At 47.5% G+C, this 26,444-nt stretch overlaps 5 protein-coding genes across 9 annotated transcripts; 1 reads left to right on the forward strand and 4 right to left on the reverse strand.

The window, feature by feature from the left end:
- Positions 1 to 1,715: 1,715 nt before the first annotated feature.
- Positions 1,716 to 7,487, reverse strand: LOC9634655. 5 transcript variants are annotated; one of them, XR_002991882.1, is made up of 17 exons: positions 7,239 to 7,487; positions 6,902 to 6,970; positions 6,284 to 6,740; positions 5,991 to 6,222; positions 5,643 to 5,929; positions 5,434 to 5,592; positions 4,604 to 5,374; positions 4,450 to 4,544; positions 4,305 to 4,388; positions 4,156 to 4,244; positions 3,586 to 4,095; positions 3,454 to 3,528; positions 3,329 to 3,399; positions 3,224 to 3,281; positions 2,909 to 3,170; positions 2,013 to 2,855; positions 1,716 to 1,907 (listed from the first exon to the last, which is right to left on the reverse strand). XR_002991882.1 is itself a non-coding variant. In XM_024670562.1 (16 exons), the coding sequence occupies exons 3-16, from the start codon at positions 6,658 to 6,660 to the stop codon at positions 2,215 to 2,217; spliced, it is 3,690 nt and encodes a 1,229-aa protein (XP_024526330.1). In that variant the 5' UTR covers positions 6,661 to 6,740; positions 6,902 to 6,970; positions 7,239 to 7,487; the 3' UTR covers positions 1,716 to 2,214. The 5 variants fall into 5 exon arrangements, 2 of the variants coding, with proteins under 2 accessions (XP_024526330.1, XP_024526328.1); XR_002991880.1 differs by having other exon boundaries at positions 1,716 to 1,926; XR_002991881.1 differs by having other exon boundaries at positions 1,716 to 1,930.
- Positions 7,488 to 7,828: 341 nt separating this feature from the next.
- LOC9636017 (QWRF motif-containing protein 2) lies at positions 7,829 to 10,518 on the reverse strand. The gene is made up of 6 exons (XM_002965904.2): positions 8,837 to 10,518; positions 8,632 to 8,751; positions 8,457 to 8,573; positions 8,313 to 8,402; positions 8,107 to 8,214; positions 7,829 to 8,038 (listed from the first exon to the last, which is right to left on the reverse strand). Exons 1-6 carry the CDS (start codon positions 10,277 to 10,279, stop codon positions 7,961 to 7,963), a joined length of 1,956 nt encoding a protein of 651 aa, XP_002965950.1. The 5' UTR covers positions 10,280 to 10,518; the 3' UTR covers positions 7,829 to 7,960.
- A 233-nt stretch (positions 10,519 to 10,751) lies between these two features.
- LOC9636018 (ATP-dependent helicase BRM) lies at positions 10,752 to 18,862 on the reverse strand. The gene is made up of 16 exons (XM_024670244.1): positions 18,719 to 18,862; positions 18,559 to 18,659; positions 17,582 to 18,501; positions 16,546 to 17,484; positions 15,287 to 16,486; positions 15,121 to 15,218; positions 14,968 to 15,055; positions 14,833 to 14,919; positions 14,690 to 14,782; positions 14,554 to 14,637; positions 14,296 to 14,499; positions 13,998 to 14,234; positions 12,388 to 13,941; positions 11,889 to 12,317; positions 11,577 to 11,825; positions 10,752 to 11,513 (listed from the first exon to the last, which is right to left on the reverse strand). The coding sequence occupies exons 3-16, from the start codon at positions 17,813 to 17,815 to the stop codon at positions 10,854 to 10,856; spliced, it is 6,156 nt and encodes a 2,051-aa protein (XP_024526012.1). The 5' UTR covers positions 17,816 to 18,501; positions 18,559 to 18,659; positions 18,719 to 18,862; the 3' UTR covers positions 10,752 to 10,853.
- An 851-nt stretch (positions 18,863 to 19,713) lies between these two features.
- On the reverse strand, positions 19,714 to 21,832 carry LOC9636019 (pentatricopeptide repeat-containing protein At5g02830, chloroplastic). The gene is made up of 8 exons (XM_024670245.1): positions 21,418 to 21,832; positions 21,271 to 21,358; positions 21,012 to 21,216; positions 20,853 to 20,960; positions 20,647 to 20,799; positions 20,092 to 20,598; positions 19,791 to 20,032; positions 19,714 to 19,735 (listed from the first exon to the last, which is right to left on the reverse strand). Exons 1-7 carry the CDS (start codon positions 21,830 to 21,832, stop codon positions 19,910 to 19,912), a joined length of 1,599 nt encoding a protein of 532 aa, XP_024526013.1. The 3' UTR covers positions 19,714 to 19,735; positions 19,791 to 19,909.
- A 47-nt stretch (positions 21,833 to 21,879) lies between these two features.
- LOC9636020 (plant-specific TFIIB-related protein 1) lies at positions 21,880 to 24,020 on the forward strand. Its single transcript, XM_002965557.2, has 4 exons — positions 21,880 to 22,533; positions 22,592 to 22,750; positions 22,807 to 22,965; positions 23,043 to 24,020. Exons 1-4 carry the CDS (start codon positions 21,934 to 21,936, stop codon positions 23,973 to 23,975), a joined length of 1,851 nt encoding a protein of 616 aa, XP_002965603.2. The 5' UTR covers positions 21,880 to 21,933; the 3' UTR covers positions 23,976 to 24,020.
- Positions 24,021 to 26,444: the final 2,424 nt, after the last annotated feature.

The raw sequence follows: 26,444 nt of genomic DNA on the forward strand, positions 1-26,444 counted from the left end.
AGAGATGATAACACACCAAGGATGGGTGCAACACCAATATGATAACATGCTATAGCACCAAAAGTTTAATCCAATAAAGCAACATTAGTAGCCTCAAGTGACATACTCTTTGATTGATGGCATGGTAAAAGAAGAGAATGCAATGAAGATCAAAAGAAAAAATAAGTTTAAACATAGCAATAGCTAGAATTCTAGAACTTGCAAAAAGCTAATACAAATCTAGGTCTAAAAGGGAATGAAAAAATAAAAACAAAAAGCGCAATCTTGACCACTAAAGCAAGGTAGCCCCAAAAGAACTTTATTTTTCAAAGATGAACCCCAATAGTGGTCATCTCCGCCAATGTGAGTGCTTAGGATATATATTAATTGGGGTTTAAACCTTTGCTTATATAGAAGAATGGATGGACTAGATTTAGTCTTAAATGGACAATCTACTATAATTAGTATATTATTTAGCCAAGGTAATACATATATATACACACATGTATTAACAAACCTTATATAGTAAAAATAGGCTGTGTTATAATTGTCTATATTATAATTATCTGCATTAAAAAATGTCAATTAAAATTTGACATTGATATTATAATTGATATTGAACATTATACTGACATGTTATAACTTAATAATTTATAAATATATTCAATTAATTAACTAAAATCTAAAATCTTTATGTATGGAAACAAAGTATAATTTTATTTACTTTGAATTTTAATTAATTTGGTAATTTGGTAATTTGGATTTTGAGTTTTTTTTCTTATCTTTCTAATATCACTATATTTTGGTTTTTGTTTAAGTAAGTATCTTTTGATAATATTTTAGTGCAAAATAAATATTTACATGCAGTGAATTCTATACTAGTAAAGAGTTGTTGTGATAAACCAGGATATTGCATAAAAGATTTCTTCGTATATTGTGAACAATGTTGTGAATAATCAATTCAATTTAAAAGCTACTCTCTCCCATAATAAACTTAAGCTCCCACATATCCATAACTTAACTGTAGTATTTTTTTATAATAAAAAAAGGAAAATAAATTTAAAATTTATAAGTATATATGAATGATAAAATTATACTTCAGATTATTAGTATAGTTTCAAAGTGTTATAAAGAATATTAGTACATAATTTTTTATTATATTATTCTTAATATTTTGTTATAAATTTTAATGTTTTATTTATTTTATTCTCTTTAAGTAATATATTATTGATTTTTATAAATAATCATAAATGTGTTTATCGATATATCTAAAATGTTTAATTACAAAAACTTTTGCAATAATTTATTATACAATATCTTAAATTATCATAACAACTACATGCTAGTGTAGAACTTAAGCAAGACCATAATCTTGTCACCCATTATTTCTAATTATTTAGTTTATACTTTTAAGAAGATTATTTAAATATTATTTACTTGAATATCTGTTAAACCATTATAATTTAAGTATACAATATATATAGTTTACCAGTATATCTAAATAAAATGTTAATTGAAATATATTTTGGTAATACATTACCAAATGATAAAAGAATCATTCTTTAGATATAATATAAAAAGAAATGAAAGTCCATACAAAGGGTTTTATTATATGCTCTATATTTTCTTTTAATTTTAATTATAACTATAACCTAATGTAAAGTAATCTATTTTATACACTTGATAAATTACCATATATCCTAACTCCTATACAAAAATAGACTTTAACAATACTGTGTACAAACGCATTTTATTAATTAGCAGAACAAATGATTTTCTGTTTTTTGTTTTTTTACTCAAGCTACCCAATTCGGGTAGAGACAACCCTGCATGCTTTCTTCACTTTGTCTCTTTCTCTTTCTCTCTTTGTCTTCTTTTTCTGCTTTTGTTGTTGCGAGCTTTGGAGATCGGTGTATCGTTGCCTGCCTCTGGATTGTCTTTGTCAGACTTGCTTGTTACAGAGTAAGGAAAAAAAAAAAAAAAAAATCCCTTCTTCACGATGAAGGAAAAAGGAAGCAGAAGGAAATGCATACCTCTCGTTTGGTTTCTCTTCTTTCCTCGTTTCACCTCCGTCTCCATCCTTCGTAAAATTACAGTGTGGGGTTGATGTTACAGCCGAGTCCTCGCTAGCTCGTAGCCATCGACGAGTGTGAGAGGACCAAAACCACCGCTGGATCGGAGGTAACAGCCTGCCTGTTCTCACTGTTTCTTTCTTCCCTGCGTGTATCCATCCTCTCACATCATCATCCCCAAGTCGGATAAGTCGTCCATGGGAACGTCCAGGCCCATGAGAAACTCTCCTTGATCTTGGAGCGTGGTGTCTTCCAGAGAGCTAAACCATTGCTCGATCCCTGCTCCTATATCCTGTGCCTCGTCGTGGACGCCAAGGTCCTCCGGGATTGCAAGCTGTGTGAGATCCAGGCCAGACTGGGACGCCACCGTGTTCACGCCATGGCTTTCCACCTTGAGCACTGCAGTAGCCGACGACGATGCAAGCTTTTCTTTCGGAACTTCGGCAGGCTTTCCTAGCCCGTTCACGTCCTTGAACAAGGCAGTCTTTTGCCGAGGCTTTGTCTTTGTTTTCCGCTCGCCTTTGACAGTGCCAAGGCCTTGCCGAGGAACCCTGTCGTTCTCAGCTTTCCTGTGACTCTCCTTGCCCTGGCCTTTGCCATCCCTCTCCCGTTCACTCCGCTTGCCTTTGGCACCACCAAAACCAACACTTCCATGGCTGTTGCGCACGCTTGTGGCTCCTGTTGTTAAGTCCTCCGGTGAGTCTTTCCAAGATGACCACGAGTTGTCCTTCCCCTTTACGTGCTCCGCGTTTCCATCCATAGCACCCTTGTCTTTCGCGTCTGTTCTTCGCATAACAAGCTTCCCTGCATTTGTTGCATGTTAAGGCTGATCCTCTGGAAATTTAAACAAAATGTACCTCCGAGCTTTTGTAGGCTGGTTTCGCTTGCTGCTGGCGTGCCAGAAGTGTCCACACTGTTGGCAGCGGCGGCCGTATCGCTTGACTTTTGGACATTACATAGCAAAGTGTCCCGTAAGTTTGGATCTACGAAGCAACTGTGACCAGCCTCGAATTTCCGCAATCTGGCCATTGCGCGCTTGGCAGAAGCCAAGGCGGCTGCCCTCGTTCCTTTGTTCCCTGCGCCTTTGTTTCCAGCACCACCTGAGCTTCCACGACAGCCCTGCAGCTTTTACCAGTAATAAGAAAAAACTCGTGTAAAACAGTGCATAAAACCTTTCTTCGGGTGTAGGCATTCTCGACGAGTTTTGAAATGGCAAGTCGCTCACGCTCCCTAGAAATATTAACGATTATAATAGCAAGTGAAAAAAAGGCTATTACCTTATCTCTTCTTCTCGTTTTGCCATGATACACTTTTCCAGCCAATCGACTCGTTGCCGGTTTTGTGTCGCCTGTGAAAAAGTTATGGAGAGTAAGTAACGTATTCAGGGATTCAAGTTTAATACCTGTTCCTTCAGCTCCTCCTTCAACTTCGATATCTCCACACATATTTCATCCTCGTCTCGTTGAGAAAGATCAGGCTGTTCGGCAAAAACCGTCAAGAGTAAGAGGTGCCTTCTCCGTAAAGATGTACTCACCACTTGCTCTACCACGAGACCGATACTTTGAAGCTCGAAAAGTATCCGGTCATCCAAGTTGAGTTGCTCGTATTGGGAATCCCATGTACTAGATCGTCCTTCTGTTTTTACACCAGGCAAATGATTGGCATCACTCGCATCCGCCATGATCTCATCGCCATCAGCAACTTCATCAAAACTTGACTGGTTGTTGCCATGTCCATTGGAACAGTAATTTCCGTCAGTAGCGTACTTTTGATCCCGTAATGTACTTGAGGCTGGATATCCGTCACCTTCCAGGTTCTTCTCGGTTTCCTCCTCTCCCTCATTTATAAGAGCCGCCAAAAGCCTTTGTGACAGGGGATATATCCTGTCATACCAGCCACCACCAGCACCAGTTCGACCTCCGGTGCGAACCTCCAGACGATCACTACCGTCAGGTTCCAGATTCCCATTTGCAAAATGGGAAGACTTCTGAGCACCGTCATTCATAGGCAATGACGAGACATCACTGCTGCACTTCGAGTCAGCCTGAAAGAAAATCCGTGCATTAGAAAATAGAACCTTCCTCATGCTCTCGTGGTTTCTCACCAGTTGATGCAAGTAGGAAATGTCATCAGATGTTAAAAACGTAAAATACGGCTCCATTTCTTTCCAAAAGTCACTCGAGCATGCGGCAGCTGCAAGGTTCAGCAGACGGTCATGTGAGTACACATTTAGTAAGGTTTGCACATCTATACCACTAGCGTCAACTGCGGCTCGAACGGCAGCGACAAGCTCCTCATGGTCATCATCTGATTCGCCTGGAGAAATCAAAAGAGAGCCTTCAGAAATCGAGAACACGTTAAAACGTTCCTGGATCGCTGAAAGGACAAGGCACCGTACCTAGTTCAGGTGCACTACTGGATATAGGTCGTCGAATCCTTGACATGGACTTGCGATCAACAGCTGCTTTTTTTGTTGTTGGAGTACGACCAGGCCTACAAAATCCCAGAGTTGAAGTTGAACATCTAAAACTAAAAATGCGAACGAGATGTACCTGTCATGCTTTTCAATCCTCGCACTCCTTAGCTGTTTAGCTGTACTCGTCGCAACATCTACTTTTTCAATCGTTGTCACCATTGGCTTCGGCATACAGAAATTCCGTCCGCTCCTTCCTTGCCTGCGAACTCCATCTCCAACATCCTCCTTCACCAGCGAAGCCTTTGCTGGTAGTATGAGGTTAGACTTGTGGTTTGAAACAGGCCGAGAATCCCATTCTCCATGCTTCTTCCCCTTGTCTTTCATCTTGTTCTCACTGGCTTCTTCCGATTCCTCACTCTCCGAGACAACCACGGACGACTGCATCCGTTCACTTCTCGGCTTGCTTTGCGCAGGAGAATGTACGTTCCCAGGTGGTACTCTCCTCGGAACTCCTCCGACACCGTTGACGCTATTCGTGAGTCTTGGGCCAGCTGCTGCTGCTGATGGCTCACGTTCAGGAAGCGCTTCAGGGATATCCTCAGCTGGCAAAACTCCACCCGGCGGCAAATTTACTCGTCTTGCCACCCGAGCCATCTTCTGAGGCCTTTGTCCAACCCACTGGGCAACAGGAGACGAGGACCTCGACGGAGCGGGTCGTTTGCGGTTCCCTTGTCCCGATGGAATTTGAGCTTTCCCGGGGCCTTGCGGTTTCTCACTGAATGCGGTCACGCGGTTTAGATTAGAGAGATGCGCCGATGCCATGGAGCCGGACCGAGGAGCTCGGGCGGCCTTTTTCGTCACGGTGGATGTTCCAGGAGTCATGTGCATGTCATCCTGCAATATTGGCCTGCAACAAAAGTAGCATCTCGTTAATCTTTTTCTTGCAGAGACAAATAAAACTCGTACTTGACACCGTTCTTCTGGAAGCGTTCCTTGTCCGACACAAAAGAACGATCTGCTTTGTCCCCGACAGCTCCCTCAATTACACCACGAGCGCCAGTGCCGTTCATTTGCATCGAGGACTCGGTTTTGTGAATCGAAGTAACGCCATGGACAGGTCCAGACCTGTGATTTCCAAGATTATAAACGTACAAAACCTTGACTTTTGTCTGTACCTCAAACCGTGAGCATCATTCGACCTTGGTCTCGCTTCATGAGCCAGCCGATGTTGTCCGCTCCACTTGTGATCGCGTTCTCCATCAACAACGCCGTTTCCAGCGGGAGGAATATTTGCATCGGATTTTATACCAGACCGCCGTCCTTTCAATTTGATCTTCTCCCAGCCATCGTTCGGAACCCGACTTTCTGTTGGAGTTGAAGACGGGAGCACCGTAGACGATCTCGGGGACTCCCTGTCTGCTGATTTTTTCATGGAAAGGTTGCTGTTTGGTCTTGGCCCCTCCTAAAGAATGATAGTCACGAAAATGAGAGAACTTAACGATGGAGAGAAATTCAAAACTCACTCCTGCTATGGATGTCCGAAGCCTTTTATTAGGAACAACTTTGTTCTTCTCTGTAGTTTTAATACCATCGGCTTGGCCAGCAACAGTGTTAACTTTCAGTGTCGTTGATATCCTGTCAGCTGGAGATGCTCCTGGAACTCGCTCGGAACCTGTGTCAGGCTTGGACCGCTTTCTCGATTGCCGGTACCTGTCAAGCTTGAGAATCGCTTCAGAAAGGTGACGAGATCGTTCCCTGGGAGTGAGACAACAATCAGTTCAGCAATACAGAAATTACTAAAATGATGAGAACGTACCTTGCTCTTGCAGAGAGCTCAGAAACACCAGTTTTTACACGCTTGAGCTCCTCCGCTCCAAGGCTGTCTAGAGGCCTTGCAAGGGTCGGATCCTCCACCGAGCCAGTGATGGCATTAGTTACTCTCCTTAACTCCGTCTGCCTCGCATTCCTCTGCTCTCCAAAAGGAATGCAATCTAGTGATAGTAACTGTGACAGGGAGACGAGATCGCAAGCCGGTCCCGGAGCGTTTCCGCCCCCACCACCTCCACCATGCGTGCGTCCGGCCTCGTGACCGTCACGAAAGCTGCTTGATCTATCCATACTCCTGTGTCCATTTGGAATGCTTGTCATAAACTGCGCACCATCAGGACTGCTAGAGCCGAGATTTACAGCCATCCCTCCACCAAAGGCACCCTTTGGTGCCTAGTTATTCCTTCAGCTCATCACGTAAAATTTGTAACAGCCTGCCGTCAACCCTGCAAAGCACCACAAACTAAGTGACGAAGAAAAAAAAAATCTAAGCCCACTAGACACTCGCTCTCCACAAGCTTGTTATTGAAACCAAACTATGTGCAAAAACTTCCTTCTAGATCACGTATGAGAAGCCTGCATTGATCCTACAGAGTTGCGAGCTTACTGGATTCAACCCATTACATCGAAGTAGCATTCCTCTCGAGCAAATGAGAAACCACCAGGCGATAGGATACTGCAATCAAACAAGGGACTTAGAATTCACGGCGGTAGCAAGGAGCCATTAAACCCCAAGCTCGAGAAACCAAGGCAAACTAGCAATTAAACAGTGATAATCCGAAGAATTCACGCAACCCCATTAAGCTCCCCCAGGAAGAAGAAGGGAAAAAAATTTCCTAGAAGCAGCGAGCTACCCACACAATCCCTGAATTGCCCTTGCAGACCCTAGCACTCCAAAACCTTGCGAAATTCTCCCCAACCCTTGGGAAAACCCTGCTTCATACCTCATCAAATCGCGCGCTGTGCGCCTCGTTCCAAAGCTGTCGCGCCGCACTGCTTGGATCGGGCGTCCATTGCCGGGCTTAGCCGCAACGATGGCCGCGATCCGAGCTCCACTCCATGGATCATACCCTTGCTCCACCGGGAAAGAGTAGGGGTAAAAAAAATAAAACACCACAAGCCCCCTGTTAAGGGGAGAGAAGAGCCCTTGCGGATGAATGACCCCATGCCGCCATCCACATCCACACCATGCGATCCTGCATGAGCTGGCAAGCCAGCCGGTGTACGTGGCGCGACGTCACTGGCCATAGCCCGGCCCCACGTGTTCCCGGGGCATGATGATGTGGCATGTATGGTACTTTAGGGCTCCTCTTTTTCCAACTTTGTGCCAGCCCGATTCTTAAAGATTCTCCCTTTGGCCCCTTTGGATTGGGTGTTTGATCCAAACGTCTCTCCTCCGAATGCCAACGCCACTTTTTCTGTTTGTCCGTCCCATGGGCTAAAATTTAACGTCGCACTCACACTACACTACACACATCCCGGATGTTTGGAACTGAAACACCCAAAAAGAATTTGACTTCCCTAGACACTGGACGAATGAAATGGGGTAACTATATTTTACATTTGGCCTGGATTGGATGGATATCGATCATCATCACCCGCCTTATAATAATTAAAACGAAGGAACAAATCTTTTTACTTGGCTCGTCATTGCCCTTTCTTTTTTTCACTTTCTAGCCGTCGTCGTGCGTTTCTTCTCGTTGTCCAATTGAACAACGTAGCTTCTCAAGCTCCGCTCTTCGATCTGCGCGTTACAAAGCATATGTCGCTAGAGAAAATCGAAGCAGGACAATGGAAGTGGAGAGATCTTACCTCCAATGTCGCTATCCTATCTAAGATCTCTCCACATTCCTGGAGAAGTGCCTTGCCTTGCGATGATACATGAGCCAGCTGACAAACAATCTCGTTCGTCTTCTCAGCCTACGAAAAGCACCAAGCACGAGAGATAAGCGCTTGCTAATCGTTACAAAAGCGCTGGTGAAACGAAACAAAACAAATCCGGAGGAATCAAAACATACCCTGGGGAGCAACTCTCGTGTCGTCGATTCTAGTGGTACCATTGCATCGCCCAGTAAAGTCAATGCATTTTGAAGCGCTGGAATGTCAACCTGGTATAAAAGGTAACACTTTTAAGAGCCAAGAAAGGAAAGCAGCTCCTTTACCTTTGCTCCGCCAGTAACCGGGACTTTCAAGGTTGCAGCTTCCAAGGCTGCAATGAATCCAGACAGAGCAATCGCATGCTCGGGCTCTAGCTCTTCCCATTCGTCCAAATGCTCACCCTGCAAAACAAGAGCTTCAAAAATATTTCAAGGCAAGAAGAAAAAGTGTGAAGCCTACATGAGCCGCAATCACCGCACGAACTTTCAAGTCCTGCTTTGCTTTTTGCAATCTGATGCGCTTCTCCGCTACCCGGCTTTGCAAATCAGAAATTTGCAACGAAGCGTTGTACAACATTCGCTGCGAGCAGCCACAAGGAAAAGCGTTAGCAACAAAAGAAAATCAAAAGTTCGAAGGTTTTCTACTTGGTATGAAGCACACATACTTCTCCAGTGGCCTTCTGAGCGCTCAACGTCGCCTGTGAACGAGCATTCACGTATCGCCACTGCAACCATCGATTGTGGAGAATCCGGAGACACAGTGCCTCGTCCTGTTGACTCATTGCCCTTCGACCAGTCGAGCTATCATTCCCGAAGTTGAGCATGCACGCCACACTACCCGGACGAACTCCTTGATAAAAACCAGCAGCGCCACCACTAGGCAGGGCTCTCGTTCTTGTCGGACTCGGCAAACCTCGCGAAGGAGATGAAACTTTGGAAGGAGACGAAGGTGGCGGCGATGGCTGTGGTGCTACTGTGGATGAAACAGCACGCACAGGAGAGTATACCCAAGACGGTGCCTGACTCGGCGCTGGAGTACTCGCAGTCGAAGATGGAGCTGAATTGCCGCCGCTGGCATTGCCACTCTTGTTTGATCTTCGGTTGCTCGTCTTGGATCCCAGAAACTCTCCCTCGGGCATCGATGATCTCAGCTGGTTCACGTCCGAGAGCCTTCGAATCCGACTCCCCAAGTCTTGCCAGAACCTCGCCGGCACCACAGTTCCTCTCGCGGCCTTGCTCGGCCTAGAGGAGCTTTTCTCGCTGTCGAGAGAGCTCCTCTGAGAATCCAAAGAACTCTTGACGCTCTCGCCAGCGTCCGAGTCGCAGCTTGCCAGATCCGCGTCGTCCGGAACGCTTCTCACGCACCTTGTATCGGTCTTAGTCTCGTCGCCCAGGGAAGAGGAATCCGCCGGCTTGGATGGTTTCTTCGTCGGCTCTAGGAGCTTCCCTGTGAGCTGATTGAAGCTCCGCGCTGGAACGAGGCAGCGATTCCCTTTGGTCCCTATGCTCGACGCTCGACCCATACTTAGATCCAAGCTCCGGCTGATGGATTTCCCATTCGCCGTCCCGCTCCATCTCTGCGATTCGAGCTTGCCGCCGCCCACATTCTCGATCGGCCTGGCATTCTCCGCTTGATCCGCGCCCTGGCGGCTCCTCTTCCTCTCCGGCGTTGCCACGCGGGGCCGATTTGCCGCGGGCTTGAGGGCGTGATCAATCTTCGCCTTGTCATCGCAGAGAATCGCGCCCTGGGAGCTCCCTGTCACGATATTCTGGCAGGAAGACCACACCTCCTTGGCAGCACCGCGCTTGTCATCGCCATTGCGCTTGCGCTCGGCCGAGATGGCGCGCTTGGGAGGAAGATCGAGAGGAGCTGGAGCGGCAGGAGCGTCGCCAAGGCGGCCGACATTTGGGGATGGAAATCTGCGAACCGTTGGAGGAGGGGGAGGAGGAGGCGCTGCCGCCGCTACTCCTCCTCCCGATCCAGCGATCTTGTACCTGGATGAGACTTCCCTATTCCGCGGCTTTCTTGACACGCCCACATTGCTCTTCTCTGCGAGCGCCAAAGGATCTCTCTCGTTTTCCAGCTCCAGCGTGGCCGCAACCATCATCGCTGTGCCATGCCCGCCCGGAAGAAGAACCACAAGAGGCAGAAAACCCTAGAGCTGCCGACCTAAAACCCCTGCGATTCTTGCGACGAATTGGAGATCTGGAGCGCTGCGCGGATCCAGATCCATGTTCTTGGTCTGCAAGCGATGGGACGCCGCCGCCGCCCTAGAGCGATCCATCGCTGCTCCTCCCGCGTGCATGCTCCCTCCAAATCCACATTCATATGTGGTGCAGCCGTCCGATGGGTGCATCCGAGAGCGGCAGGGCCGCCACGTGGGAAGAGCCCAACGTTCAGCCGACGAATCAAGCGAGACCGTTGGATGGAGCCACGTTTAAACGGCATCACATTGGCCGTTGGATGCCCCCACACTCTACGTGCTTTTGAAAAATAGAAGAGTATCTCAACTTCATGTGTGCACGACAGGGATATTTGAAATCTAAAGAATATTCTAACAATGTCTTACAGAAATTACATTTTTATAACTTACTTTATTTTAAAAACAAAAGGAGTGGGCTTTTAGTATTAACAACACTCACTTTAACATGGAAAAAAAAAGGATAAAAATAAAAATAAAATTACAGTCGAGTAGAAGGCCTTCGCCTAGCGGTATCAGTCCTGGATTTCTTCCTGGGATGGTGAATCGTTCCATCGTTTCCTCCATCCCTGTGAGCTACTACTACTGGTGGCGATGGCGAGGACGACGATAGCATCACGCTGTAAACTTTGCGAGCTCGAGCCCAGCTAAGCGGCCCGCCATCGTCTATCATGCTCTTGATCCCTCCTTTACTGCTCGAATCTCTCCTGGCACTGATAGTAGTGCTGCTGCTGCCTTGATCTACGCTCGCTTGACCCCTCTTTCGCTTGTTTGAAACTTTGATCCGCGGCTTTCTCCGGCTGTTCCTCTTCCTCTTGCAAATCACTAGATCAGCTGGGTGAGTAACTTGGTCCTGTCCTCTATCTCTATCACCTGGTCTCGTCTTCTTTCTACTGCTGCTATCCTTGCCTCTACTAACGCTACCTGTTCCGTCGTCCTCTTTTTCCTGCTGTGGTGGTGGTGCTGCTGCTGGCGTTAATCTGCCGGCCTCTGCAAATACCTGGCGTTGCTTGCGAGATGATCTCGAGCCGCTCATGCGGATGCCGATGTTGATCTTTATGGAGTTGAAGTCCACGTCTGGAAACATCAAGCCCATCCTTTGGAAGAAGAGTGAATGCAGTCGTCGAGCATCTGCCTGCACCTGAGACGAGGAAAAAGAGACGAGATTTACAAGTTTCTTCCTGAAAGGTTACGAGAAACCAACCTCGGCGTTGTGTGTGTTGTAGCGGGAGGCGTTGTCTAGCATGAGCTGAACGTCACCCGCGAAATCCAGCACCGTAGCATAATCGAAGCGCTCCAGGTGCTCTTCGATCGTTTTTGCGTCAATCGGCTTGTCGATGACTTTGTAGTAGTCTGGAAGCTCGTGACGCTTGGGAAGCTCCATTAACAAAGCGGATACCTGTCGCCCGTCCTTGTTCATTGCACCTTGCAGCTTGCTCAAGACAGCTTTGCACTGCAGACAAAAACACAAAGGCTCTTAGAAAAAATGCGAAGGAGAAAAGAAGTGAAAACGCACCTTCTTCTGGACGTTGTCCTGCATTCTTGCACCTCCTCTAACAGTCCGAGTTTCTTTCATCTCAGCGACGGCGACTTCTTCTGCCAGCTCTTGGAATCCATTGACTCTTACCTGCTTTGATGCTGCTTGCGAGCTCCAATTAGCAAAGCCAGTGTGAATGAACGTTGCTGGCCTAGGCGTGATGCTCCATACATCAGGACGTTCATATTCGCTGTATCCCGGCCACGTTTGCAGAAAGCCAACAGGAAATACACCTTGAACAGGTACATTTCCCGCTCCAACGCCAACCTTGCGCCGGTGACGGGCACTTCGCTTGCGTTTTCTTCGTGGCTCCACAATCTGGTCTTCGTCTGGATCCTTTTCGGAAGGACTATCTCCGGGGGAGTCACCCGAGGCCGCGATTTCACCTTCTTCCAAATCCTCGCCATCCTGAATAACAAGAAAACATTAGTTCATATGCAAAACATGTGCAAAAATAAAGAACAAAATCTCTACTTACAAGGTCTTGGTTAGATCTGCTTCCCAACGCCGCCAGCGATCCAAACTTTTTGGAGTCTACCACTTGTAATTCAACTCGTGGTTCTGGACTTCCTTCTCTTTCGTCAGACGATTCTGCTACAGCTTCTGCTTCGTCATCCATCTCATCAGCATCATCCTGTTGCTGCCGCCCAGTATCGTCTTCCTCCTCATCAGAGCCGTCCCTTATTTCACCTTCTTCCTCATCTTCTCCGGATGAAGACTCTTCCTCTACAACAACTTCTTCGAGATCTTCGTCGTCCTCTATTTCTGTAGGCGGAACCTTCACCTCAAATGGAGGTCGACCTCGTCTTGCCGGCTTGAGTCCCTTGTGATCGTGTATCACAGTGAAGTTCTTTCTTGACAACGCCTTCTTCGCCAGTATTCTATCTTCCTCTGCCTTCGTTCCTATAATACCTGACATACCTGAAAATCCCTTCACTAATGCCTGCTTGGACGTAGCTTTGATAGCTGCATTCACCTCGTCCGAGCCAACGTGAAGCCACTCCGGGACCTCGTCGTATGCAACCATTTCACCAGGCCAGTCACATTCTTCGTCCATTTGATCGAAAAGCTCGACTTCTTCTTCACTCCTGGCAATCATCCTGTTCACTTCTTTCAACGTTGGAACATCGTGAACCGACTCCTGATATCTCTCCTCGTCATGCAAGAGCGCTTCCAACGTCATGCGACGCTCTTCGTGTGTAGTCCTCTGATCGAAACGGCCAGCATTGATCACTTCATCGGCCATATCTATCTTGTGCTGCTGAATATTATTCCGGACAAGGCTTTCTACGGACCCCATGTATCTATCCTTCCCCGCCATATCATCGTCAACGTCCAGGGAACCTCCATTTCGGAGCTCGTCCTCCATTTGATAGCTGGTGAACGACTCCACAACAGCTTCCATGTATATCACCTTCACCTCTGACTTCTGTCCGATACGATGAGCTCGTGCTACAGCCTGCTCCTCGTTCTTTGGATTTGGATCAGGATCGTATATAACCACTGTATCTGCTGTCTGGAGATTCAAACCACGACCTGCTGCCCGGATGCTGAGCAAAAAGATGAAGCACTGGGAACCAGGCGCATTGAAGTCCACAATAGCAGTTTCTCGGGAGTCCAGAGGGGTTGTCCCATCAATTCGTCGATATATCAGACCACGCCACTGTAGGTAATCCTCCAGGATATCTAGCAACTTCGTCATTGTGCTGAAGAGTAAAACCCGGTGGCCCGACCTCTGTAGCTTGATCAATATCCTATCAAGTATCCAAAGTTTTCCACACATCCGAACCATGTTCTCGTTGAAGAGTCGACAGTGTGGAGGATAATTAAGATAAGGATGGTTGCACACTTTTCTCAGCTCCATGCACTTGTTCTGTAACGGAGCATAAGCCCTGGCCTGTCGCTTGCCATTGCCACTAGCCACCCTTTCTTCCTCATCTGCTGGATCCAGACGAATAGTACCAGTTGCCTTCACCCAGTCGTATATTGCTGCTTGAAAAGATGACATTTTACACTTCAAAACAACAGGGACCTGGAAATGTGTTGATATGAAGTAAAAGAAAAGGAAAAGACATTTTAAAGACTTACCTTGGGCGGAAGAGACCCCTCGACATCTTCAACCCGCCGTCTAAGCATAAAGGGCTCAAGTATTTGATGCAGCCGGTGAATAACGATGACTTTCTTTTCCGTTTCAAGCCAATCATCCTCAACTGTATTGGCATCTCTTTGGAATGGCTTTGAGAACCAGTCGTGAAAAGCTTTACTGTTGTCAAAGACTTCAGGAAGGAGTAGATTTAAAAGTGACCACAGCTCATGTAGATCGTTCTGACATACAACCAAAAAAATAACTTAAGTATTTAGATAGTATAAAAGCCAATACTCTTACTTGCAGAGGGGTACCGGTTAGAAGCAGCCGCCTTTGACAGCGAAAACGATCCAAGTCACGAGCAAGACGGGACTCTCGATCTTTCATACGCTGAGCCTCGTCTATAATAATATACTTCCAATCAACTTTTGCTAGTTTTGATCTGTCGCGCATTATAAACTCGTACGTAGTAACTAGAACATTGAACTTCAATGCAGCAACTTCCTGTGCAGGGCAAATCTATCAGCCAAAAAAAATTATGACTTAAGCAAACGGCACCTGTGAGTAAATCCTAGAGCGGTCTTCTCTTACACCAACATAAAATATGGAGCTCACGGAAGGCAACCATCGGAGCAGCTCACTCTAAAACATGAAACTTTTTCAAGTTTGAAAACCAGTCATAAGAAATGAGTACCTTCCAGTTCACTATGACTGCGTTGGGAACAATAATAAGATGTGGTCCGTAATTTCCTTTGAACTCCATCAAGTATGCAATGAGCGCCATAACCTGGACGAAAACATCTCAGACAAGCCCGGACCTCAAAATACAAAGCTAACCTGTACAGTCTTTCCCAATCCCATTTCATCGGCAAGGATACCATTTAGTCTGTTATTGTACAAAGAAAGCATCCATTGAAGACCGACCTGCAAAAACGATCAGCGAAAGAGAAACTTACATGGACCAGCACTCACCAGCTGATAGTCACGTAATATTCCCGCCCGAAGCATTGACGGCTGCCTCAATATTTGCTCGTTCACTGCATGAGCCAGAGTATAGTACCTACAACAAGGACACAAGCATCAAGCATACAGACGAATGAAAAACCAAAAAGACTCAATCCTTACTTATTTACAGAATTGGATGTAGCACAGTTCCAGCTCCTCAATGCTACAGCTTCACTCGCTTGAGCGGCAGCACGTTCAACTTCCTCTTCGGAAAACCCCTGCACAAAATTACAAAATATGTTAAATATTAAATACCAGCATTCCATGGTAGCTTTCGTGAACGTACTTGAGATCGCGCAGAAGCAGCAGCAGCTAATGCAGCTTCTTCTCTTTCCTGCTGAGTCTTGACAGACGATATCTTTCCTCCAAGCTTGTGAAGATAATCTTCTGTTTGAGACAAGAAAGATTCCAGGACCTCAAATCGCTGCTGAGCATCACCGGGAATTTCTTTCTGCTGCTTTATCAACATCGCCCTGTATGCATCGACGTCGTTGTTCTTTAAAGCTTCCATTCTCTTACTGCGATCTTCGTCTTTCCTTTTCGAGAACTCTCGTAGAAGTTTCTCGTGGAACTTTGCAATACCTCGGTTACGGTTGATACGAGAATCCCGAGCAGACCAATGTGCTTCAAGGAGCTTCTTCCGCCACTGAAATATGCCCTTGAGATACTTTTCCTTGCTTGTCTTTTGCAGCACCATAACTTGTCTTGAAATCTCCATCCTCTGACGCTCGCATAGACGAACAAACTTCCGGTAAGCTCTATCACCCATGGCCATGATCTCCTGTTGCTGTTCCTCGATTTCATTTCTAACCTTCCCTTGCATCTTGAGAAGCACTAACTTCCTCTGCTCGATCCGTAGCTTCAGCTTGAGTTCAGAAGGTACGTTCAAGTTACCATCCGACAGTAGCATTTCAATGACTTTGAGCTTCTTAGCCTTCTTCTTGCCAATTATTCTTAACCCCTCCTGAAGTAGAAGCTCCCGGACGTCGTATTTCAGGGACGCTGGCGGTCCCCAAACATTCGGAGTAGGAAGCAAACTGGCCTCCGGTTTCTTACCAAGAGGAGGGAAGTCGAATAAAGGACCACGGTAACGCTTGCTTGCCGGCGTTTTGCTAAGTAGCCGAGAAGTGTTTGATTGCCGAGTTGAAAGATCGATCCCATTGTTTTCATTCGAATCCGCCTGCTTCTCGTCCTCGACCACAGACTTAGTTGGCACCACCTCTTGGACACTTTTGAGAGCTTCACTCTGTGAGGACGCTTGCTGCATTCCTGAGCCCTTCAAACTGGGTTCTAATTCTGAGCCACCATCTTGAGTTTTAACTGGAGATTCACGATGCGATTTTTCGTCAGCAGTTTCGTTCAAGACCTTCGGCTGGCTGGTTTCGGGTGGAGGCAACGCCAATGCCCCTTGTTTCTGTGGCGGGACTCCTAAAGGAGTCGGAGTTATAGCACGGATCATGTCTGATGTGAAGGAACGATCGCCACGCTGAAGTTACAAAACAAAAAATTAAGTTTTGCGCGAGAAGGTAAGACAGATACGCGTACCTTTAAGCGACGGAAAGCTAGGATTTGGGCGCGCAGTACCATCAACTGCTGGATAGTGAAGCCAACAGCCTTCACAGCCGGTTGAGCATGCTGAGAAGAAGAATCATTTGCAGGGGCTGGTGCTGGAGCTGGAGCTGGAGCTGGGGGTTGCTGCTGCAAATGCTGTGACGCGACCATGGAAACCGGGGTTTGGTTTTCCAGCAGAGCTCTGGGATTGAACTGGTGCTGTTGTCTCGGATGCATCGGAAATACCGGCGAAGAGCTGTTGTTCACGTCCGGTTTTGTCAGTCCATTTCCTAGAGTGGAGGACAGTTGTTGCTGCTGATGCTGCTGAGGAAATCCTCCACGAAGATTGGGGAGCAAGTCAGTGGCATGCCCGAAACCAGCAACGTTGGAAGGTGGCGGCTGCGGCTCTTGTTGGTCCGAAGAAGCTGGAGAGATCATCTGCGTCCCCAGTCTCAAATGCGGAGTCTCGCTGGCAAGCTTTTGTTGCTGCTGCTGCTGCTGCATGGCGAGCATGCGAGCTTGGAGCATCTCCGGCGACATGAACTGCTGAGGAGAATTGTTCCGGGGATTGGCATCTCCAGTCCTCGGCTGGACCGGCGAAGAGCCCACCAAACTCTGTGGATTCTGTCCGAAAAGAAAAGCCATGGAGCTGGGAACTCGCTGTTGTTGGAGTCCTTGATTCTGGTTCCCAGGTGGAGAAGTTTGCTGTGGCTTGGCAGCGGCATCACTACGAGACATCTGCTGGTGTTGCTGGGATAGAGCACGATCCTGCGCAGCAGCCATGGCAGATTGGAGCTGCATAAACTCCTGGAGCTTCATATTGTTTGATCCAGGCGCCGCCTTGCTTCCTTGCTGCTGGATAGCCCTCTGCGCGAGATGTAGCGCATGCTGGAGATAGAGATGGGATTGGAGCTGCCCATCCACGGCTGCCTGCTGGAAGAAAAAAAAACCACACCACATTGTAAATCACCGCTCTTCTCAAATCCTCTCTCCAAAGAAGCTTTCTCCTGCCAAAGAAGCTTGGAAATACCTGGCCCTGGTGCTGGAGGAGATGCGTCTGCGGCCACGCCGGGAGCGATCCAAATGGAAGACCCGCGCTGCCGGAGACGCTAGCAGCGGAGGAAACCGACGGATCGACCTCGGAATTCGGCGCTGCCGGAGAGGCGGAGCCGCGAGCCCGGAGCGACGCCGCTCCGCCAAGGACGCCATGGCCATGGCCGGGCGGAGGAGGAGCTGGAATCTGCTGCTGTGGCTTCTGCATCATACCCTAGCCACCGGAAATATTTCCACCGATCCTCGCCTTCCTCGTGTTCCTCGGCCTCTTGCGCCTTGTTCTTGCCAGGATTTCGCTGTCTCCACGGCACGATCCGGGCGATTTGTTCGTTGGAGAAGAGACGCTGACTGCTCGGCTGCGGAATCTAGAAATCCAGCTCTCTAGCTCTAGCTGCCGCTGTAAGAAACTCTGCCCACCGCGCGATTCTTCCAAGAAAGAATGCGGTCTCGAAGAATTCGTGAGAAGCAATTCTTTGTTTTTTTCCCCTCTTTGCTGTGATCTGTCGTCCGGCACTGATCTAAACAACTAGACGCGTCACATTGCTGCTGCCACGGTGGGCTCCGCATCCGGCGATCCCGCTTTCTCCGCCATCGCTACTAACCCTAGCCAAGCTTTGCTCGTCACTGTAAATGCCCGTCAATGTCTCGCGTCACAGATATTCCACGAATCTTTCTCGTTCTGTGTCCAAGCTCTTTCTTCTTTTTCCATTCTATTCCTTCGGGCTCGTCTCCTATCACTTAAGAAGTTCGTTTCTTTCTTCCCGGAGGAGAGATCTGTGATGACGTAGAACTTGGAAATTAAAACACTCAAGCGATGGCTGTGAAGAAAAAGAGGAGCTTTGACTCACACACACTTACTTCGATTGCCTGTGCCTCTTTTTCTCTCATCCCAAAAACCTGTTTTAAGTGGATGAGCAGTGGCAAAACGAAGCGAAACGAGGAGCCTTGACTCACACTTTGATGGCGGCTTTTGCCTCGTCTCCTTTTAGCAGCAAGTGGCACTCTTGTTGCGACTCGGGCTTTTCTGACGTCCGGATGAGCTCTTTCATCTGTTCCTGGGAGTTGAACACAAAGTGATTAGAATTCGACGAAGCTTACAGGACAAAGATCTTACTGTGACGCTCGGGATGCTGTAAATGCTGTGATGGACCATGGAAAGTCGCTACCTTTGTTGATCTAGCTCTTAACAGTAGCATGCCCATTCTTTAAGAACAGACGTTTCTTCACGCCATATCTTACTTTCGTATGTAGCATTCAAATCTGTAAGAAACAAGAGAATCACATTTCCATTAGAACTTTGATTTCTTACCAGTGATCCTTCTTCCTGCCAATCCAATCGTTCAGAGCCTGCTTTGAAACTTTCAGCCTTCCAAACGTCTCGGGCTTTCTCATTTCCATAAACTGGGGGTCAAAGTCTAAAAAATAAAATAAAAAAATAAAAAAATAAACATTTTATATTCTGCTTACCGACAAACTTTCCCAAGTTAAAAACAGGAAGACCAAGTTGATTCTCCAACACTTGCGTCACCACATTCTCGAGAAGGCCTGTAGCATTTTTTGCTTCACTCCGCCTCGAAGGGCCAGTGACAATTATCAAGTCTTCTTCAACTGGCACATCTGTAGCGGGATGTTAAAATCCTGAAAGAAGAAAAGAAAAGAAAACAGCTGCGTATCTGACCGTAGTGCTGTTCTTTCAGAATTCTCAACACCACAAGAACAGCTGCTCGAGCTTCCCCCTTCAGTAAACAAGCAGTTCAGTAATTGAGAAGGGAAGACTTCCCAGGAATTGTTTTACCTTTGACAGCCCCTGAATATCAATTGTGAAGCAATCTCCAGGAACTCTTGTAACTGACACCTTACGCAATATCGATTCTCCATACTCTTTAAAAATTTGATCTCCCGGACCACCCTTAGACTTGTTTTTAATCATCTCTTCGGCCCAGTCCTCGATCAAAGCCTTAAGTACTCGTTCATTAGGGGCATATCTGGAATCCATAGACTGATTTAGCGGCAAAAGGATCGTTTAAACTATTTACCCATTTTTCCTCATTTCTTCGTAGATGGCTAGTATCCTTTGAATCTCACGCAGATCTCCATTCCTCCTGGCTCGTAGCAATGTATTGTATGTGACCTGCACACAGACAGCTAATAGTATTTCTTTGTATGATCTATTTAGAAGACCATACCGAATTTGGTGAGATACCATCGCGTTTCATAGTTTCGAAAAAGCTTAAAGCCATGGAAACGTCTTGAGAGTTCACGCAAGCCTTGGAGCCAGGAAAAACCAAACCCCGTCAGTGAGTGACTAGCTACGATGACAGAACACATGTAGGACGAAGCTTATTCTGGATTCGAAGCGGACCTTGATGATGGCTGTGTAGGCGACCACATCAGCTATAATGCCAGACCTTCCCATTCTTTGAAAAGCCTGCAAAAGTATGTCGACGTGAATACAAAATATGAGAATACAAAGCTTCTTTCTTATACCTGAACAGCCCCTTGTTTGTCACCATTGCAGCCATACGAATTAATAAGGATGCACCAGCTTCGCTTATCCGGCCTGAGACCAGAGCTCACCATCTCCTGCATAACAGCTTCGGCCTGTTTTGGAAGCTTATCACACGCCCTCATCATCGTGTTATAAGCCACTGAGTCGGGACGGACCCATTCGGAGAAGATCGCACTTTCGTCTTGAACTTCAATTCCAGCCAGTATACGTCCAGAGGTCTTCCATTCTCTAAACAGCTTATGCGCCTTGTCAGACTGGCCACCGTCGACGCAAGCGCTAAGAAGAAAGTTGTAGGTGAAGGCATTCGGAGTACACCCAGCTTGAACCATATCTTGATATACTTGAAGCGTCTTCTCAACCAATGCCCCTTTTGAGCAAGCACCAACAAGTGAAGTCCAAGTGACAACATTTGGAACAATACCGGTTGAGTCCATATCATGTTTCATTTGAAATACTCGATCAAGCATTTTGGCCTCACCAAATATCTGTATGAAAAGCTGTTACTTACGAAAGACGTAGGGATAAATGACTACCTGGATTAATGTACCATAGCTTAGAACATTCATCTTGATTTCTTTTGCTTTCAGCTCCTCATACAACCGCAAAGCAAGTACTGGGTTCTTAGACAGACGACAAGCCTTAAAGACGATGTTGTACGTTGTTACATCCGCTGCAATACCGGAACCCTGCCTCCAGATCAAAACAGCGATGAAAAGAGATTCAGTGACAATCTCTCTACCTGCATCTGTCTGTATAGCCTCAGAACGTGCTGGATGTTTCCTGCGTGAGCATTCATCATGCTGTTACATACGTATACGTTTAGAACTGTTCCAGCCTTCAACAATCCCTGGAAAAGATATCACAAGTTACTCGAACACGTCAAACTTTTAAATCTCACCTCGAAAATCGCTGTGGCTTTTTCAGCATCTCCACAACGCCCGCAAGCATCAATCAGTATGCAATACGAGTACATATCTGGACGAACGCCGGTACTTTCCAGAGCTTGAAAAACCTGGAACACCGACTGAAGATCTCCCTGGTCTCGAAATTTTTGCATGATCATGTTGCATGACTGCAAGATGTCCGGAAGTAAACAAGCATACCTTCAGTCACACAACAATAAACTACTTTTAGAACGACAGAAGAAGAGAGCTAACCTGAGAGCCAAGGCAGTGTTGTGCATTCTAGCACAGGCTTCCATGCAAAGGGTAGGCTTCACCAAGTTCTTGACGACGAATCCACATTCTTTGGACAAAAACGAAGTAATGGTTAGAAAAAACTGGAATGGAAGGAGCAGAACTTACTTGCGAGCCTTTCCAAGCAACGAATGCATTCCTCTACTCTGTTCTCCTGGAGTAGCCGGCCACATTCATCGATAACTAGCTGCAATCCATACCTCCCAAGATAATCCGATGGAGAAGAAATTCCCAACTCGCTCAATGCGCGGCAAAATTCCACCACATAAGGAAGCCGGCGCTGCTCCAGCACTGACACGCATCCATCACGCACGGCGTGGATCCCTACAACTTCCAAAAACGCCCTAGCATCTCCCACAGCGCCATGCTCCAAGCGCTCCTGGACCAATCCTATCATCTCGATCAGCCTGCCACGCCGAGCCAAGCGCTTGGCTTCCCCGACGTAGAAGAGATTGCTCGTCGCCGCTGGAGCCGACGCCGCTGGATTCGCCGCTCCCCCGAGCCAAGAATGCGGCAATGCCATAGAAATCTAGGGCTCTAGGGTTTAGGGTTTAAGGGCCTAGGGTTTAAGGGTAAAAGCAATGTCCCAAAATCTAGGGTTCTAGCTCGTGAGGAAGGGGGAGAATGTCGCACATCCAGTGCCCATACTGCAGCGGCCTGGAGGGACGATGCACGCCATCGGGCAGCGGCCGCTTCATCACCGAGTGTAAGGCCTGCGCGCGCGTCGTCGATGAGCGGCGCGTCCAGATCCACGAGGTTTTCGTCGAGCGCGCCACGGACACGCCGCTGTGCATCGTCACGCCGGATTTCAGCGACAACGAGCGATTCCGGGTGCCGCCGCTGGACGATGATCCGTTCGAGAGCAGTGGATTCATCACGGCATTTAGCACTTGGTCGCTGGAAGCCACACCGCTCTTCACCAACACGACTAGCACGGTGTGTGGGCATCTGGCCGAGCTGGAGAGAGTGATGGCCGAGTACTATCCGAATGGAGGGGCCAATCTCGCGGGAAGCTTGAATCTGGTGGACATGCTACGAGCGTACTTCCAGATCGTGGAGGTGTCGTCGGTGCTGGGACTGGAGAGGGATAGCTCCGAGCACGCCATCCAGCTCTTCCGGGATTGCTCCACCGCGACTTTGCTACGCAATAGGAACATCGAGGCTCTCGCTACAGCCGCGCTGGTGCAAGCTAGTCGTGAGGCGCAAGAGCCAAGAACTTTGCAGGTTGGAAGAAAATTTTAATTTTTTTTTCGTTTGACTGAATCTGAAAGTTTTTGAGCAGGAGATCTCGGTGGCTGCCAACATACCTCAGAAGGAAATTGCTAGACACATGAAGCTCCTGTCTGATGCTCTTAAGCTAAGCCAGCCGATCAACAGTAATTCTATCTCGGTTCACATGCCCAGGTTTTGTAACTTGCTGCAGCTCAACAAGACGACTCAGGTAACTCATTTCTGTTGTTCTACTCCCTTGTACTGAGATGCGTAGATTATGCACAGGACCTGGCCTCCCATATAGGAGAAGTTGTGATAAGCAAAAGCTTTTGCACCAGGAGAAATCCTATAAGCATTTCAGCAGCAGCGATATACTTGGCTTGTCAGCTGGAAGACAAGCGTAAAACTCAGACCGAGATTTGTAAAGCCACCGGGCTCACTGAAGTAAGTCTAGGATTTTCGAGCTTTCTCTCTGGAAGTTGCTTGACTTATTCTTTTATCGTCATGTTTCATTTGCACAGGTTACTCTACGCAAGGTTTACAAGGAACTGCTCGAGAACTTGGACGACCTGATGCCTAAAGACTACACTCCAGCCGTTCCTCCGGAGAAGGCTTTCCCAGTAACTACAGGGCTCCGGGTTTCCACTATCTCCAAGCCTTCAGTCGAAAGCCAGGGCTCTGGAGTGGGAATCGACTCGAGCTCAGGTGCTACAGTTTTGGCTGGTGGTGGATTCGCGAGCATGCAATCCTCCGGGGCATCATTCCGGATGCCATCAACAGCCGCAGCAGCGGCAGCACAAATCCCTCCTCATCTCCGCTCGTTATCCGCGGCGTCCTCCTCGGCACCCGTGTACGTGAGGCCTCCAGGGAACGTCTTCATGATGCCTCCGACCATGTCGAGCTCGGTGACGCCTCTGGCCTTTCTCGGCGGCGAAGCAAGCAGGGAAGCAGAGAAACCAAAGACAGGCCTGCGAACTGATAAGTTCGATGTGGATCTCAACGCAGGGTACGTCTCTCCGTCTACAAGTCCCCGAGAAGCCGAGAATCCTCCTCAGTCCTCGTTTAGCTACAGCACAGCCGCAGCAACGCCGCCACCGTTTCCTGCAACGACGGCGACCAAGCCCGAGAGACGGCCATCTCTGCACGATCTTAACATGGTTCCAACCATGGACGACGATGAGATTGTGGAGCTGGATATGTTTGAGAGGAAGCCGCCGGGTCCAGACTTGAATGGCGCTCCTCAAGCTGCTGGAGATCACCACCAGGATTCGAGTGGTAAGTTGGGAGCCATGCCGTTTATGTGGGGAGGACCCCATGGTTTCCCGGCTGCGGCTCCAAAGAAGCAGGAAGCAGTGGCTGCAGCTCCATGGCTTTTCAACGCGCTAGAAAAATCCTCACAGGAAGTCAAGAGTGAGGAGAAGATTGCCAAGCGTGATGAGAAGCAAACCTTGTAAAAAGCAAAAGTTACATCAACTAAGCTCAAGAACACTCGCAAATTCTTTGTCTAGTATTCATAAATAGATATGCCATGAAAGCTTCGCTAACCTAAAATCTTGGTTATCTACTTTCTATCCTCCAGCTACAACCCGTTTAGTCTGCTATCCTGCTCAAGTTCCCACTTATGCTACTAAGCTTATCTTGTTTAATATCCTTGCTATACTTCAATCCGCTGCTACGTGAGACCTGAGAACTACTACTTCTTCTATGGCAAGCAATATGTGACAAGGTCAGAACTTTCGATTGTTGGGAGAAGCCAGGGCTTCTGACGATCAATGTAGATGGATCGAAGGCAGAAGCTCAGCGAAAGCTCGTTTTATTTCTGTTTTATCACGAGTTCCTTCGGTTCCTGGTAAGAGAAGAAGCTCTAAGTTTGCAAACATTGACGATGAAATGGAAGGAATCGCAGTGATCCCTTGGTTAGGTCCTTAACAGCAAATGGTGGCACCATTTTTTATTTGTAAATGGTGGCCGTTGATGGTAGGGTTCCATTCCTGGTCGTCCGATTCCAACGGTCAACATTCAAAATTCTGGCCGTCCGATTTCAACGGCTTAAATCGAATTAAAATCAGGTGCATCGAAAATGGTTTCTTATTAGCTCCATACGTGCTCCCTTGTCATCCGGTTCATCCCAATGGAACTTGCTCCTTCGTGGTGAGAGCTGTAGACGGAACAACGTTTGAAATTGAGGGAATGGTTTGTAGATCGTTTCCTTAGTTTTTATCTCAGATGTTTTTTGCTTGACAAACACTGTGCGATTGGATCGGCTGAGTTGAAGTCCCTAGACTTCAGGTACTAAGTGGCTCTCTGGATCCATTGCGTAGTTTTTCTAGAACTTATGTTGATCACACAGCTTTGTTTGTGAGGATGGAGCACTCTTGGCTGCCACTACAAACGGTGGCAAAACTTTGTGTTGAGGCCATTGTTATTCACTCTTCAGGCGATGTTCATGGCCGCAGCTCCATCTAGCGTCAAGCAAAGCTGACAGAATAGTATCTTTCGCTCACTGTTCTTCCTTTCGTTCGTGGCTTCCAGGCCATAACCAGAGGGGAGACTGGAACGCACGAGGGCTTCGCACGCATCCTTTCTCAGCCTTTGACATTCGCTGCGACAAAAAGCTATTGGAATTGTAACTATTGCTTCCTTCCATCGATTTGCTTCTCACACAAGGTGGCGTTCAAGCCAGTGATAGTGTTACTTCTAATGTAACTTTTTTGTTTTCCATCAAGCTTCGAAGAGCCTAACGTCAAAGACCCTAAAACCTTTGCCTTCCAACAGCGAGTTCAAAAAGGCATCACTGCTGCTAATGCCTTCTCCTTCAAATAACTCGGTGAAATCACTGGCACTGCCGCTGCCGCTGCTCACCCCGACATCATACACTAAATTCTGAGAGCTTGATATTGAAGTCTCTTCAGCTTCTTGAAACGATTCAGTGTTTATCATCTTGGCCTTCCCACCATCCTCGCCCAAATTTCGAGGGAACCACCGCCACATAAAAGGTGGTGGCGATGCTGGTGGTTGTGAAGCGTTGCTGCTGGCTTTCTTAGCGTCACCAGTGCCGCCAGCCAGTAACTTCTGAGATGGAAATCCTGTGGCTGCATGGGACTTTAGCATCTGTTCAATGTCCATCTTAGTACAGATGTATCTTATTCATGTCAGCAGAAGCATACCTTGTAGGATGACTCCTCGGCCATTGTTGCTCCAAGTTCTTCACTATTCTTGTATAGAAGCCTCATGTGCATTTCCACGGTGCTAGTGCCATTGCCTCGCAAGCTCCGCCTAAAGACTGAAGCTGCTGTCGATGGAACATCAGTTTGCCTCAACTTTCGAGATCCTGCTGCTGCATGAGACTTTAGCACCTGTTCAGTGTAGATCTCAGTAATCTGATTGCTGTCAACAGATACCTTGTAGGATGACTCCTCAGCCATTGCTGCCATAAGTTCGTGGCCTTCACTATTTTTGTCTGGAGGCCTCCTGTGCTTTCTCACGCTGCTGGTGCCATCGCCTCTCAACCTCTGCCAAAAGACTGAAGCTGGAGGTGATGAAACACCACCTTGTTCTTCTCCATCTTGTTGTGCACTCACTGGAGCTATGAAGCGATCCACCCAGCGACGAAGATAGGAGGACCTTGCGCTTCTTCCAGAAGCATCCGTCGGGAACTGATAACTGGGATCGATGCCACCCCAAGAAATTCTTGAGTTCTTCCCATAATTCCTGGGACGTCACCTCGTCCTCCTCCAAGCCCACTCCACATTTCTTCTTTTATCGACTGAAGAGTGGTCAGTAGCTTCCAAGTCCACTCTCCAACTAGCTTCTTAAGTTCCTCCACCTCGAGATGCATTTCGGCTCTGGACGGTAGCTGCACCGACGGTAATGTCCAGGTCTGAAAGAAGCTCTGGATATCCTCCCAACTTAGGTTGTCATCA

The sequence above is a fragment of the Selaginella moellendorffii genome, unplaced genomic scaffold (assembly GCF_000143415.4).
Source record: "Selaginella moellendorffii unplaced genomic scaffold, v1.0 SELMOscaffold_6, whole genome shotgun sequence".
Lineage (NCBI taxonomy): Eukaryota > Viridiplantae > Streptophyta > Lycopodiopsida > Selaginellales > Selaginellaceae > Selaginella > Selaginella moellendorffii.

Coding starts and splice junctions, on each gene's coding strand:
- LOC9636017 (XM_002965904.2), bottom strand. CDS start 10,279: ATGATGGTTGCGGCCACGCTGGAGCTGGAAAACGAGAGAGATCCTTTG. Junction 8,574..8,631: donor GTGCGGTGATTGCGGCTCAT/GTAGGCTTCACA, acceptor CTTGTTTTGCAG/GGTGAGCATTTGGACGAATG. Junction 8,039..8,106: donor ATAGGATAGCGACATTGGAG/GTAAGATCTCTC, acceptor TGTAACGCGCAG/ATCGAAGAGCGGAGCTTGAG.
- LOC9636019 (XM_024670245.1), bottom strand. CDS start 21,832: ATGGCATTGCCGCATTCTTGGCTCGGGGGAGCGGCGAATCCAGCGGCG. Junction 21,359..21,417: donor TTGCTTGGAAAGGCTCGCAA/GTAAGTTCTGCT, acceptor TTTTGTCCAAAG/AATGTGGATTCGTCGTCAAG. Junction 20,800..20,852: donor GGCTATACAGACAGATGCAG/GTAGAGAGATTG, acceptor ATCTGGAGGCAG/GGTTCCGGTATTGCAGCGGA.
- LOC9636020 (XM_002965557.2), top strand. CDS start 21,934: ATGTCGCACATCCAGTGCCCATACTGCAGCGGCCTGGAGGGACGATGC. Junction 22,751..22,806: donor AGCTCAACAAGACGACTCAG/GTAACTCATTTC, acceptor GATTATGCACAG/GACCTGGCCTCCCATATAGG. Junction 22,966..23,042: donor AAGCCACCGGGCTCACTGAA/GTAAGTCTAGGA, acceptor TCATTTGCACAG/GTTACTCTACGCAAGGTTTA.
- LOC9634655 (XM_024670560.1), bottom strand. CDS start 6,660: ATGGCTGTAAATCTCGGCTCTAGCAGTCCTGATGGTGCGCAGTTTATG. Junction 4,245..4,304: donor AGCCGCAGTTGACGCTAGTG/GTATAGATGTGC, acceptor TGAACCTTGCAG/CTGCCGCATGCTCGAGTGAC. Junction 3,171..3,223: donor ATGCCTACACCCGAAGAAAG/GTTTTATGCACT, acceptor TAAAAGCTGCAG/GGCTGTCGTGGAAGCTCAGG.
- LOC9636018 (XM_024670244.1), bottom strand. CDS start 17,815: ATGATGCAGAAGCCACAGCAGCAGATTCCAGCTCCTCCTCCGCCCGGC. Junction 14,638..14,689: donor CAGTCATAGTGAACTGGAAG/GTACTCATTTCT, acceptor TTCATGTTTTAG/AGTGAGCTGCTCCGATGGTT. Junction 11,826..11,888: donor AGGACAACGTCCAGAAGAAG/GTGCGTTTTCAC, acceptor TTTTGTCTGCAG/TGCAAAGCTGTCTTGAGCAA.